Genomic DNA, 15,254 nt, shown 5'->3' with positions numbered 1-15,254 from the left:
GATGTAAGGATTGGCTACTTATTTCTGTAATACAAACGAATGTCATGTCAATCCAATGCAGATAAGCAGGTGAAAAAAATAATGCAGAAAAACAGGTAGAAGAAAATGCAAGAAAGCACAATTTCCAAAAAAAACATAGACAGGGAGAAATCTAGCAATCACTGCATAAAATATATCAATCTGTAATCATGCGAAGACTATAGATTCATGCCCAGCATTATCCGTGCATCCTTGTTCCACACAAGGAAAACTTTGATTTATAAAAAAATAGACAAAATGCTAACATCCGTTTCTTTGTTGGCCGTTAAATTTAAGCACAAGTAGTTGCCATCACAACCTGGAGAGCAACTCTGGACCTTAGACATATATATACCTTCATACCAGCAAGCCATATGCCTATACCCCAGTTTCTTTGTTGGCAGTTAAAAATAGTTTATATAATCAGTTGCGTCACACCAGGAGACTAACCCAGGCGCTGAACCACTCACACGATTCTTACATGGAAGGAAAAACTTGTGTATCTAAGTACTAGCAACGCAACAACATCCTCTCATAGGAGGAAGTGCAACACCACCACTGGATGCTTTCTTTCTCATAGTGTCAAATTCTTGATGGGTTGTACAAAGAAGAACGAGAAATATTTTTAGGTTTTCTTTTTAATTACTACTACTACAGCATGAAAAGTAAACTAATTAAAAGCTACAACTAATTTTTTTGTTTTTCTTAAGGTTTATCAAACACACAAGAAGAAAGCATAAAAAGGGAAATAAACTAGCATGGATATTACAATGAAAAAATATGAGCACCGACAACTAGCATGAGTGTGTGAACATGAATATAATGTCGGTGAGAGATACATACTCCCCCAAGCTTAGGCTTTTGGCCTAAGTTGGTCTATGGCCACGGTTGGCCTGGCGGATATCCAAAGTTGTAACCGGGGTCGTACTGAGATGCAGCGGCAATTGCCTGATGAGTTGCGGCTTGGAGGCGAGTTGTCTCCGCCCTCCTCTCATACTCGATTGCCTCCTCCCTGGTTATAACATATCTCCCCTTTGCCTGAAAGTCAAAGAAAGTAGGAGCAGGGAGAGCGACGTGATAGGTGCATCGTCTGTCAAAGATTAGTCGGTACTGGAGGAACTGATCGTTCCTGTCAACCAACTGATGACGAACCATAGCATCATAATCTAGATATGAAGGAGGCAACTCAATATCATATCCACGTATGGATATCTCAAGAAAGTTAGCTATACGAGTTGCATAAATTCCACCAAAGAAATCTCCATGAATACGATTATTATGTAACCTACGTGCAACAATAGCCCCCAAGTTGTATTGTTTATCTCCTAAAACATCGCTCCTGAGAATGCTAAGATCAGGTACACACATGTGACATGCTTCATATTTACCGTTTATGCACCTTCCTATGAAGAGAGCAAAATAATGTATAGCAAGAAAATGAAAGCTCCCTCTAGTGGCTTGTGTTACATCTCTAGATTGCCCCACAGTAATACTAGCAAGAAAATCTCTAAATTCAGATTTGCGATGTTCACTAACATTACCCCACTGTGGGAGTTTACAAGCAGTGTTAAAATCTTCTAAGTCCATGGTATAAGATTTATCATAAAGATCACACAGGACAGTTTGAGAATTGCATGATGATGAAAATTCAAACCTTCTCACAAAGGAATCAGTGAGATAGTAGTACTGACGGCACTTATCTGCCGTGAAGCTCTCAAGATCGGCATTACGCACATATGCTTCAAATTTCTCCTTGATTCCGGCTCGAACCATCAAGTCCTCTGACGGCCATTCACAAGGCCGCACTCGAGCATCCCCTGGTGGTTCCTCGTCCGCATCGCGTATTGCGGGCCTGGGTCCTTGCTTTCTTAAAGAACCACGTTGGTACATTTTCCTAAACATATTTCTTTCTCTGAAAAATTTCTGAAATTTTTAGTAACTTCAAAATAAAAGTGAACCAAACTCATCAATATTGATAGCAACTACTCCTACAAGTGCCTAGAGTCAATATCATGCATTAAAACTACTTTTGACCATATAAATTTGACATGCAAGCTCAAGAACAGGGTCACCTAAGCAGCAAAAATTTGCAATAAATAAAGCACTAGAACAAAAACTGATTGGACAATTGGAGGAGTCACATACCAAAGAACAATCCCCTAAAGCAGTTTTGTGAATGGAGATTTGAGCCAGGAGATCGAAAATGGCAGCAAGATGAGCTTGAAATCGGGTTTAAGCTGGTTGGTGATTTTTTTGGGAGGAAGAAGGAGTGTGTGGTGGCTTGAATAAGTGGAGGAGACCCACGTGGGGTCCATGAGGCAGGGGCGTACCCAGGGGGTGGGCGCGCTCTCCACCGTCGTGGGCACATGGCTGCTCCCCATGCTGTGTTTTCAGTGCCAGATATTCTCAAATAATCCAGAAAAAATCATATTTAATTTTCAGGGCATTTGGAGAACTTTTATTTTCGGGGTATTTTTATTGCATTGATAATGCAGAAAACAGACAGAAAAATACTATTTTTGCTTTATTTAATATAAATAACAGAAAGTAAAAAGAGGGTACAGAGAGTTGTGTTTTCTAAATTCATCCATCTCATGCTCATCAGAAGGAATCCACTAACAAGGTTGATCAGGTCTTGTTAACAAACTCATTTTGAATAACATGAAACTGAAGAATTTTCGAATAACACTAGGTTACCTCAACGGGGATATGCATGTCCCCAACAATAAGAATATCATATTTCTTCTTGACAGTAGGAAGAGGAAATTCAAAACCTCCAATAGTGATTGTTGAAATTTTTCCAATAGAATTGATACTGTGGACTTGAGGTTGTTTCCTCGAAAAGTGTACCGTATGCTCATTACCATTAACATGAAAAGTGACATTGCCTTTGGTGCAATCAATAACAGCCCTTGCAGTATTCAAAAAGGGTCTTCCAAGAATAATAGACATACTATCGTCCTCGGGAATATCAAGAATAATAAAGTCTGTTAAAATAGTAACGTTTGCAACCACAACAGGCACATCCTCAGAAGTACCGACAGGTATAGCAGCTGATTTGTCTACCATTTGCAAAGATACTTCAGTAGGTGTCAACTTATTCAAATAAAGTCTACGATATAAAGAGAGAGGCATAACACTAACACCGGCTCCAAGATCACATAAGGCGGTTTTAACATAGTTTCTTTTAATGGAGCATGGTATAGTTAGTACTCCTGGATCTCCAAGTTTTTTTGGTATTCCACCCTTAAAAGTATAATTAGTAAGCATGGTGGAAATTTCAACTTCCGGTATCTTTCTTTTATTAGTAACAATTTCCTTCATATATTTAGCATAAGGATTCATTTTAAGCATATCAGTCAAATGCATACGCAAAAAATAGGTCTAATCATTTCAGCAAAGCGCTCAAAATCCTCATCATCCTTTTTCTTGGATGGTTTGGGAGGAGAAGGCATGGGTTTCTGAACCCAAGGCTCTCTTTCTTTACCATGTTTCCTAGCAACAAAATGTTTCTTATCATAATGTTGATTCTTTGATTGTGGGTTATCAAGATCAACAGCAGGTTCAATTTCTATATCATTATTATTACTAGGTTGAGCATCATCATGAACATTATCATTAACATTATCACTAGTTTCAGGTTCATTACCAGGTTGTGTTTTAGCATCAGAAATTGAAATATCATTTGGATTCTCAGGTGTTTCAACAATAGGATCACTAGGAGCATGCAAAGTCCTATCATTTTTCTTTTTCTTCCTTTTAGAAGGGCTATGTGCATCTATATTATTTCTCTGACAATCTTGCTGAATTCTCTTAGGGTGGCCCTCGAGATACAAAGGCTCCTGAGTCATTTTGCCTCCCCTAGTCATAACTCTAACAGCATTATCATTCTTCTTATTATTTAATTCATTGAGCAAATCATTCTGAGCTTTAAGCACTTGTTCTACTTGAGTGGTAACCATAGAAGCATGTTTACTAATAAGTTTAAGTTCACCTTTAACACTAGCCATATAATTACTCAAATTTTCAATCATATAAGCATTATGTTTCAATTGTCTACCAACATAAGCATTAAAATCTTCTTGCTTAACCATAAAGTTATCAAATTCATCCGAACATTGGCTAGCAAACTTAGCAGGAGGGATTTTAGCTTTATCATATCTATAAAGAGAATTTACCTTTACTACCTGTGTCGGGTTATCGAGACAATGTGTTTCTTCAATAGGTCATGAATTAAGACCATGTATTTCTTCAACAGGTGGTAAATTCTTAACATCTTCAGCTTTTATACCTTTTTCTTTCATAGATTTCTTTGCCTCTTGCATATCTTCAGGACTGAGAAATAGAATACCCCTTTTCTTCGGAGTTGGCTTAGGAGTTGGTTCAGGAAGTGTCCAATTATTTTCATTGGTCAACATATTATTCAATAGAATTTCAGCTTGATCAACTGTTCTTTCCCTGAAAACACAACCAACACAACTATCCAGGTAATCTCTGGAAGCATCGGTTAGTCCATTATAAAAGATATCAAGTATTTCATTTTTCTTGAGAGGATGATCAGGCAAAGCATTAAGTAATTGGAGAAGCCTCCTCCAAGCTTGTGGGAGACTCTCTTCTTCAATTTGCACAAAATTATATATTTCCCTTAAAGCAACTTGTTTCTTATGAGCGGGGAAATATTTAGCAGAGAAGTAGTAAATCATATCCTGGGGACTACGCACACAACCAAGATCAAGAGAATTAAACCTTATCTTAGCATCACCCTTTAATGAGAACGGAAATAATTTAAGGATATAATAGTAGCGAGTTTTCTCATCATTAGTGAACAGGGTAGCTATATCATTTAATTTAGTAAGATGTGCCACAAGGTTTCAGATTCATAGCCATAGAAAGGATCGGATTCAACCAAAGTAATTAACTAAGGATTAACTGAGAAATCATAATCCTTATCAGTAATAAAGATAGGTGAAGTAGCATAAGCAGGATCATATTTCATTCTAGCATTCAGAGATTTTTCTTTAAGCTTAGCTAATAGTTTCTTAAGATCACTTCTATAATTGCAAGCAAGAAAGTCTCTACAGTTTCTTCATCCATAACATAACCCTCAGGCACAACAGGCAATTCATATCTAGGGGGAGAATCTTCATCATCACTTTCATCAATATTATCAGTTTCAATAATTTCATTCTCTCTAGCCCTAGCAAGTTGTTCATCAAGAAATTCACCAAGTGGCACAATAGTATCAAGAATAGAAGTAGTTTCATCATAAGTATCATGCATAGCAGAAGTGGCATCATCAATAACATGCGACATATCAGAATGAATAGCAGGTGTAGGTGTCGCAAGCTTACTCAAAACAGAAGGTGAATCAAGTGCAGAGCTAGATGGTAGTTCCTTACCTCCCCTCGTAGTTCAGGGGAAAATCTTGGTTCCTTGATCTTTCAAGTTCTTCATAACGATAAGCAGATATAAATCCCCAGTGACTCAAAGAATAGAGCTATGCTCCCTGGCAACGGCGCCATAAAATGTTCTTGGTAACCCACAAGTATAGGGGATTGCAACAGTTCTCGAGGGTAGAGTATTCAACCCAAATTTATTGATTTGACACAAGGGGAGCCAAATAATATTCTCAAGTATTAGCAACTGAGTAGTAAATTCAACAACACTTGGAAACTTAATATCTACAGCAAAGTGTTTAGTAGCAAAGTAATATGATAATAGTGGTAACGGTGGCAAACGGTAACGGTAGCAAAAGTAATATTTTTGAGTTTTATCGTGATGATAGCAGTAGCAACGGAAAAGTAAATAAGCGAAGAACAATATATGGAATCTCGTAGGCATTGGATCGGTGATTGAGAATTATGCCGGATGTGATCGATCATGTAACAGTCATATCGTAGGGTGACACAGAACTAGCACCAGTTCATCAATGTAATGTAGGCATGTATTTTGATACGTGTCCAACGTATCTATAATTTTTGATTGCTCGATGCTATATTATCTACTGTTTTGGACATTATTGGGCTTTATTATGTACTTTTATATTATTTTTGGGACTAACCTATTAACCGGAGGCCCAGCCCAAAATTGCTGTTTTTTGCCTATTTTAGGGTTTCGAAGAAAAGGAATATCAAACGGAGTCCAAACGGAATGAAACCTTCGGGAACGTGATTTTTGCAAAGAACAAGATCCAGGAGACTTGGACCCTACGTCAAGCAACCAACAGGGAGGCCACGAGGTAGGGGGCGCGCCTACCCCCGCCCCCCAGGCGCGCCCTCCACTCTCATGGGCGCCCTGTTGGTCCACCGACGTACTCCTTCCTCCTATATATACCTACGTACCCCCAAACGATCAGATACGAAGCCAAAACCATAATTCCACTGCCGTAACTTTCTGTATCCACGAGATCCCATCTTGGGGTCTATTTCGGAGCTCCGCCGGAGGGGGCATCGATAACGGAGGGCTTCTACATCAACACCATAGCCCTTCCGATGAAGTGTGAGTAGTTTACCTCAGACCCTCGGTTCCATAGTTATTAGCTAGATGGCTTCTTCTCTATTTTTGGATCTCAATACAAAGTTCTCCCCCTCTCTTGTGGAGATCTATTCGATGTAATCTTCTTTTGCGGTGTGTTTGTTGAGACAAATGAATTGTGGGTTTATGATCAAGTTTATCTATGAACAATATTTGAATCTTCTCTGAATTCTTTTATGTATGATTGGTTATCTTTGCAAGTCTCTTCGAATTATCAGTTTGGTTTGGCCTACTAGATTGATCTTTCTTGCAATGGGAGAAGTGCTTAGCTTTGGGTTCAATCTTGCGGTGTCCTTTCCCAGTGACAGTAGGGGCAGCAAGGCACGTATTGTATTGTTGCCATCGAGGATAACAAGATAGGGTTTTCATCATATTGCATGAGTTTATCCCTCTACATCATGTCATCTTGCTTAAAGCGTTACTCTGTTCTCTTGAACTTAATACTCTAGATGCATGCTGGATAGCGGTCGATGTGTGGAGTAATAGTAGTAGATGCAGGCAGGAGTCGGTCTACTTGTCTTGGACATGATGCCTATATACATGATCATACCTACATATTCTCATAACTATGCTCAATTCTGTCAATTGCTCAATAGTAATTTGTTCACCCACCGTAAAATACTTATGCTCTTTAGAGAAGCCACTAGTGAAACCTATGGCCCCCGGGTCTATCTTCTATCATATTAATCTTCCAACACTTAGTTTTTTTCATTGCCCTTTTATTTTACTTTGCATATTTATCATAAAAATACCAAATATATTATCTTATCATATCTATCAGATCTCACTCTCGTAAGTGACTGTGTAGGGATTGACAACCCCTTATCGCGTTGGTTGCGAGGATTTGTTTGTTTTGTGTAGGTGCGATGGACTCGCGCGTAGCCTCCTACTGGATTGATACCTTGGTTCTCAAAAACTGAGGGAAATACTTATGCTACTCTGCTGCATCATCCTTTCCTCTTCAAGGGAAAACCAACGCAAGTGCTTAAGAGGTAGCAAGAAGAATTTCTGGCGCTGTTGCCGGGGAGGTCTACGCAAAAGTCAACATACCAAGTACCCATCACAAACCCTTATCTCCCGCATTACATTATTTGCCATTTTGTCGGCGTTCTGGGAACGGGGGTCCCTAGACTTGCCTGCCTGCGGCCTGCGGCGTGGCTCAAAGGGGGGCCCAGCTCGGTGCAATGAGACCAAGATGAGGAGGACTACGAGACGGAGGTCACCGTGGAGCCCAAGACGGCGTCATCAACAGAGCTTTGCACAGGCGAAGACTACTTTTGTCAGTATAGTTGATACTAGCTGTCCCCCTTCAAATTAGCCCACTATTCTTGGCTCCCTTCCCGCTTGATATTTGGGAAGAGGACCAGGGCCTCTATAAATAGGACCAGCCAACCACAGAGCAAAGAGAGGAGGCAGGGAAAGAGAGAGAGAGAAGTCAGAAAGAGAGAGAGAGAGAGAAAGGTGACTGAGCTCCTCCCAGCAGTTCATCACCCCAGCCAAGAACAGACCCTCGTGAGGCTATTCCTCCTTGTATCGTTCATCATCATCAGCCCAAGAGGCAATCCACCACACCACACACTAGAGTAGGGTATTACACCTCAACGGTGGCCCGAACCAGTATAAACCCTGTGTCTCTTGCGTTGTTCTTTCCTTAGTTTAGATCCTAGCAAGGCGGAGGGGTGCAGGTAGGTAGGAGGTGAAATCTCCACGCGCATCCCAGTGTTTGAACCTCAAGGGTCTGCCGGAACCCGAAATCCGACATTTGGCGCGCCAGGTAGGGGTGCGCCGGAATTCGTCTTCCACCACCCCGTTCTCCTCCGACCATCACGCCCATGTCTGACGCTCGTCGGGCCCGCGCCGAGCGCCGGGCCGTGCTCGCTTCCCGCGTCGCCCAGACGGCCCCTGTCGGCGGGCGACCTCGCCGTTCCCCGTCACCTGCCGTTAACGCCGCCATCGGCCCGACGGGGGACGAGCATCAAGCATCGTCCCAGCATCCGTCCGTGCGGCAAGACGGCCGCACCGCAACTCCCTCGCTCACCCCAGCTGGTTCTTCGTCCCGCGCGCTCCACGCGCCCATGGAGGCTCGGGCTGCACTCATCGCGGCGAACGAGCTCTTGCGCTATCGTCCCATCGACGATGTCTACGACGAATGGCTTGACCGCGTCGTCGAGCTTGTCCGCGCCGCAGGGGGCTCCCCTGCGCCGTCCGTTCCGCTGCACCGCACCCCGCCCCGCGCGGGCAGTGAAGCCCCGGCGGCGCCCCGGCCGCCTCCTCCTCGGGAAGGCGCCATGGCTCCAAGGCGCGTGGCCCCTGGGCGGAACCCGCTCCGTCAGGCGCCAGCGCAGCAAGAGCAGAGCTGTCAAGAAGTCCCTCGCCCGCAGGAAGCTGCCCGGGCGCTCCCTGCTCCAGCACGTCGCGACCATGCTCCTGCTCCCGCGCGTCAGGACCCCGTGCTGCTCCCAGCTGCAGCGCATGGGGACATGCAAGACCAAGTTCCCTGTCATCCAAGGCCTCCCGTGGCCACAACAGGCTACCGCGCCTTCACCGCCGAGCTACGCAACGTCGCGTGGCCCGGCAAGTTCAAGCCAGACCTCACCCTGCGGAGTTCCTCCAGCTATACGAGCTGGTCATCGAAGCTGCCAATGGAGACGAGAAGGTCATGGCAAACTGGTTCCCCATGGCACTCAAGGACGGGGCCCGCACCTGGCTTCGGAACCTGGCTCCAGGCACAATCTCCTCTTGGGATGAGATGCGCACCTGCTTCGTCGCCAACTTCCAAGGCACTCGCGACCGGCCACCCGCCGTGAGCGACATGCGCCGCATCAAGCAACAGCCCGGGGAGACCCTGCAGAAGTACATCCAGCGCTTCAACAATGCGCGCCTCAAGATTCCCAAGCTGACTGAGGAGGCCATCATCTCGGCCTTTTCCGACGGCGTGCGCGATGTCAAGATGAAGGAGGAGCTGGCGATGCATGAAGACCTGTGCACTTCCCTGGAGCTGTTCAACTTGGCAACCAAGTGCGCCAGAGCCGAGGAAGGGCGTCTCTCCCTCCTCGAGCTGCCTGCCACAGATCCAGAAGAGAAGAAGCCCAAGGCCAAGGATGTGAAGCGCAAGGGGGCTGCCATGCTCGCGGCAGAACCAGACACCAAGCGGGGCAGAGATCAGCCCGAACCTTCCAAGGGCAGCCGGTACTGTGTGTACCACGACCTCCACACCCACAACACCAATGAATGTCAAGAGCTCCGAGCCGTGCGAGAAGGAAGGATCGGCCGTCGCCCTGACCGCACTGACTGGGGCTACGGTCGAGGAGGAGGAAGGAACGCAGGACGCTGGGAAGACCGTGGCCCGCGCCAAGGGTGGCGCGATCAACCTCGCGAGGATCGCTGGCAAGACCCACCTCGCGAGGGAGGCTGGAGAGATCAGCCTCGCGAGGGAGACTGGAGGGATCAGCCTTGCGAGGATCGCCCGCAAGGCAACGCAGGCCTCCCACCGCTGTCGCCGCAACCAAGGAGAAACGAGGACCGCCACCAGGACGAGGGGGCTGGGGGCTTCCAGGAGCCGCGCGCGATCGCCTGCATCCTGTGCGGGGCACATGCCCCAGCCTCTCAGCGTATCTTCAAGCAGTTCGCCCGCGAAGTGAACGCAGTCCTCCCCAGGCTCGAAGCCACGCGCCCTGTCAGGTGGTCGGTGTGTGCCATCACGTTCAGCTCAGCAGATTAGCTCAAGTGTGCGGCTACAGCCGGAGTTCTCCCGATGCTTTGTTCCCCAATAATCAGCAACGTGGTGGTCACCAAGACCCTCATCGATGGCGGGGCAGGGCTCAACGTCCTGTCCGTGGAAACATTCAACAACCTCCAAGTGCCCTACAACCAGCTTCAGCCAACCAAGCCTTTCTCCGGTGTCACCGACGGCTCCACGGTCCCTATTGGGCAGGTCCGCCTCCCTGTCACCTTCGGGGCACGCGACAACTACCGCACCGAGCTTATCGACTTCGACGTCGCTCACATTCGCCTACCATACAACGCCATCCTTGGGTACCCAGCGCTGGCCAAGTTCATGGCCATAACTCACCATGGCTACAACGTCCTCAAGATGCCAGGAAGCGGCGGAGTCATCATGGTGCCCTGTGAAAAAAGAACGCAGTGTGTTCCTTGGAACGAGCCTTTCAGGCCGCATCACTGGAAGACCCGGATCGTGGAAGCAGGAGGCCTCCCGAGACCGCCCCTAAGAAGAAGAAGACATCGTCCGGCCCGACCACTCAGGAGGCAGGCCCCTCTGGGCCCGCGCTTGCCCAGGGGGAACCTCCTTCCATCGCATAGGAAAGCGCGCCCGGCGCCCTCCTAAGGCAGGGCTCGGGGGCTCTCCCCTGGAGGGCCACCGACCTAGCCAGGGTCGTGAGGGAGGCGCTTGGGCACCAGATGGAGGCGTGTTTCGAAGCACGTTTCCCTCAAGAAGGAGCAAGGCAAGGAGATCCATACCCTCAGGAGTTCGTCAGCAAGGCCATTTAGGAGATTCAGGAGTCAAGAGCCATGAAAGGCGGCCGCCGCCTACCAGCAGTTGCTCCCCATCCAGGCGAGGATGGTGGGCTGCCCGTCTGCATCGACATACCAGGGCTCACTCGAGTCGCCTCTCTGGAGCGCCTCTGGCCCTCACGAGTAGGGCGCTGCGGAGGTCCACCCCACAACTACGTTCGCATGCCTTACGGCTTGCCGAACGTGGCTGCCACGTACCAGCGCCTCATGGGGGGCATCATGGAGTGTCGCGACCGGTTTTTCTGGGTAATGAATTTCCAGAAAAGACCGTCGTGCTCATCAGCCCCAGGATTACTGTTAGCTGATGAGGCTCCAACTTGATACAGAAATTCCAAGCAAAATACAAAATATGTAGTACCAGACCATTCTGGCCTGTGAGTACAACAAATGGTTTCTAGTGGTTGATGGCGGAAGCGGGTTGTGAAGCATCAGTGTCTATGGGACTCCATTTCCCACAGGAATAGCTGACCAGGTTAATTCCTATCTTCGCGAGGCTGCTATCTCCTTTGAGTGGGTTCCGGGGCTGGCATCGCGTCGCTCCTCTTCGTGCAAGAAAAATCTGGCCAAGACAATAGCCAGGGACAAGCCAGTGAGTACTTTGAATGTACTCGCAAACATTATGAACACAGGTATAATATAACAATGATGTGCTAAAAATATTATAAGCTCTTGACGTCAGTCACAATGAAGCTCAGATGCGTACAAGCAAGTTATTTATAAAAATGCAATAACATGGTAGTATAAAAATTTATGAAAAACAAATAGCAAGCAATGCCACAGTCGGGCGTCTGAGTGACACCACATAAAGGGCTTTAAAAGAAATGCCACAGTCGAGCGTCTGAGCGACACCACATAAAGGGCTTTAAAAGAAATGCCACAGTCGGGCATCTGAGCGACACCACATAAAGGGCTTTAAAAGAAATGCCACAGTCGGGCGTCTAAGCGATGCCACATAAAGGGCTTTAAAAGAAATGCCACAGTCGGGCGTCTGAGCGACGCCACATAAAGGGCTTTAAAAGAAATGCCACAGTCGGGCGTCTGAGCGACGCCACATAAAGGGCTTTAAAAGAAATGCCAAAATGAATATCCCGGAGGTAGAACCATCCCAGAGATACTCGGTAATAACAATAATATTACGGGTTAGTCAACCATAATAATAATCATAGATATCACAAGTCACGAGTAGTAATTCCATTTCTGGTTAACCGTTTCACCTCCGAAGACCGACACTAAGACCGATACTTGGCCCATCCCAGACTGTAATCCTTAACCATGGACACGGCTATTCGAATAGGTTTATACTCTGCAGAGGGTGTACTCTTTACCCACGAGTAACGGATTTCTTTAGTCCAGCAGGACTAATTCCGTCTACGGTCTTTTTGTTGAAAACACACCAAACTTGCACACACCAGCTTATCACACACATGCCTGGAATCACCCACGACATCTGTTAAGCAAACTCTAAGTGGGGAGGCTACAACCTCGCGTAGCATGGGATCAAATTTATATCGCGCGCTCTAAGGGGTGGCCTCCCCTCTCGGTCCCAACCGGAAAACACCCATGCTCCCGGACCAGGTGGCCTGCCTACCAGTTACAACCGGTATCTTCCACCATGGCCTCTCTGTACGGTGTGTGCTAGAAAGAGGTTGACAACTTACTGAACCGTACTCTACTTGCTGTAGAGACGAGTGGTAGTACGAAACAAATATGGGGGTTACTGGAACAAGACTCGATCTACGGTCGACTCAGGAGGTTCAAGTATTCCCTGCATGATTAGTATAACAAATATATTTCATCAAACAGAGTCACCACTCATATCACCTTACTATGCCATACCAGACAGAACCGTCCCTACGGAGACCGGCGACAAACTCATACCTACCCAAGGCAGAGGTTTTCCCGGGTTCCCGCCGGTATGCATGTAAAGCTCATGAGGGTGATTATCATCACAAGTGTGTCCATTACCAACAGCATGGAAATCAGTAATATGCACCCATGCATATGATCATATCACATGAAATAACAAGTCCTTCGAAATGCGGTGGTGTTATAAATGCGTCAATGATCACTCCAAAATTATTATGCCGGGGTTCAGAATGCTTGCCTTCAATGTGTGGTAAGTCAGGGTGTACTTCAAAACTTTTGAAAGTTTCTCCCCTCTTCAAAAATCCTATTTTAGCAATATAAAGAATTAACACACAAAATAAAAACAGCACCAAAAGTTGTTTTAAATTTTTTTCAAATAAATCTTAAAATAAACTAGACAATATTTGAGAGAGGTAGGAAAAAGAATTAATTCATTTGGAGTTATATTTAAAAAGATAAAGCCAGTCAAAGATTTGGTCAAAATCTGTTTTTAAAATAAAAATAGAAAAGAAAACGTTTCAGACTGGAATACGTTTTCGGAGCGGAGGAAACGTACTTCGTGGTTTTACGTTTTCACTTAACACGCGTGGCGGCGGGGTGGGTCGCTGACAGTGGGCCCGCCTGGCCCACTGGTCAGGTTTGACCAGTCGCCGCGCCCCTTCTCCCTCCTCTGCCCGAGCGAGGCGGGGCTCCGGCGATCGTCGCCGGCGAAGGGAGGCTCCTCGAGGGCATCCGAGGCCAGGGATGGATCCACCTCTCCTAGGCGGTCCCTCCTGTGGTCGACTGGGTCGGCGGGGACGGTGTGAGCTGTCGGCGGCGAGCTCCTCGGCGGAGGGAAGCTTCGGGGAAAAGTGGTTTTGGGGTGAATGTGGTTCCCGATCGAAATGGAGTAGGGGGAAGGTTTACGGGAGGATGAGGGGGTTCTTGGTGGAGAGAACGGAGGGTGGGAGGCCCTGGTGGTGCCGAATTGGCCGGGGCAGTGGTGGCGGCTGCCGTTGCCGGAGATGGGGATGAAGACCTTCCCCGAGTCGATTGGCTGCCATGGGAGGACTAGGGGAGCACTCTAAGGCTTCCTGCGTGCCCGGGGTGGCTCGGGACCTCCTCTTATAGCTCGTCGAGGTCGGCTCCGCGGCGGCCGGATAAGCTCTCCGGCGAACCGCCTCGCTATAGCTTGCAGGGCAACGTGGCGCGGCTGGGGATGACGGCAAGAGCTAGTGGACGAGAGGGCACTGCTCCAGGGGCCAGGTGGCGAGCCGGGGTGGCTTGGGCGGCGCTGCGCGGCGCAGGGCTGTCGGGCGGCGGTGGCGGCTAGTGTTTGGCCTGCCGGGCGCGGCGGGGGCTGCTTGGCGCGTTGCTGCGAGGAGGGGAGCGCGTGGCGTGGTGCTGCAGAGCGGGCCAAAGCCGTGGGGGCCAGCGTGTCGGCTCGGGCGCGCGGCTGCAATACGCGCGCTCTGGGCGCGTCCAGTGCACGCACACCAGGTGTTCGACACAATGCCGAGGCATGCTACAGGTCGCAGGTGAGGATGGGATTTACCAGATCGAGGTTAGGAGCAACGGGGAGTCTAGTGGACATGCTGGTTTGATCAGAGGTGCAAGTTCACAGTGCAATGCCACACTCATGTCAGAACTGGTCATGCTCTGGAGGTGTTTGGCAAAATGCCACATGCACTTAGGCAGGTCTTGGGGTGGCCAAAAACTCCAGATGGGGGTCTCTTTAGATGCAAGAGAGAGTGGTGAGGTTAGTTGGACAAAAGGGGAAACTTGCTAGTGCAAGTTTTACAAAACTACATTTCTGGACAGGAAATAAATAGCATTATTCCATGAACCAAAAGTGATCTAAATGGTGCATGCTCCTGGACTTAAGGGTTTAACATGGGGGACTACAAGTAGGAGAAATAGTTAAGGGTATATGAGCAACTAAAAAGGTGGTTGCTGCACAAATCCTCAAGTTGGTCCAGAATGGAAATGAGGTTGATTCACTCAAATTTTTCAAAGAACATAATTAGGTTTTTGCACAAAGAGGGATAACAGGCTCCTACTGACCTCCCTTAATTTTGGTAGAAGTTTTAAAGAAATATTTAAATAGGTTGCTGTGAAAAATGCACTCTGGACCAGAGAAGAAAAATTGAGAGTAGGGCTCAAAATATTTCATGAATGAAATATATTTTTGCATAAAAGATATTTAAAAACATCACATGACATCTCCAAATTTTTATGGGAATTTTAAGTGAATTTATCAAATGGTTGTAGTTCAAATATGGCCAATTAACCTAGAAAACCTTTTTCAAGAAAATAAAGAGCAA

General features: G+C 47.0%; 1 protein-coding gene across 1 annotated transcript in view; it reads right to left on the bottom strand.

The window, feature by feature from the left end:
* Positions 1–14: 14 nt before the first annotated feature.
* The window catches only part of LOC119299954 (putrescine hydroxycinnamoyltransferase 3-like), a 51,321-nt gene continuing 36,081 nt past the window's right edge, over positions 15–15,254 (bottom strand). The window contains exon 2 of the mRNA XM_037577052.1: positions 15–24. Coding sequence (XP_037432949.1) covers positions 15–24 — 10 coding nt within the window. The remainder of the gene's footprint in view (positions 25–15,254) is intronic.

Source organism: Triticum dicoccoides, chromosome 5A (assembly GCF_002162155.2).
Source record: "Triticum dicoccoides isolate Atlit2015 ecotype Zavitan chromosome 5A, WEW_v2.0, whole genome shotgun sequence".
NCBI lineage: Eukaryota > Viridiplantae > Streptophyta > Magnoliopsida > Poales > Poaceae > Triticum > Triticum dicoccoides.
This window is presented reverse-complemented; position numbering and strand designations above follow the sequence as displayed.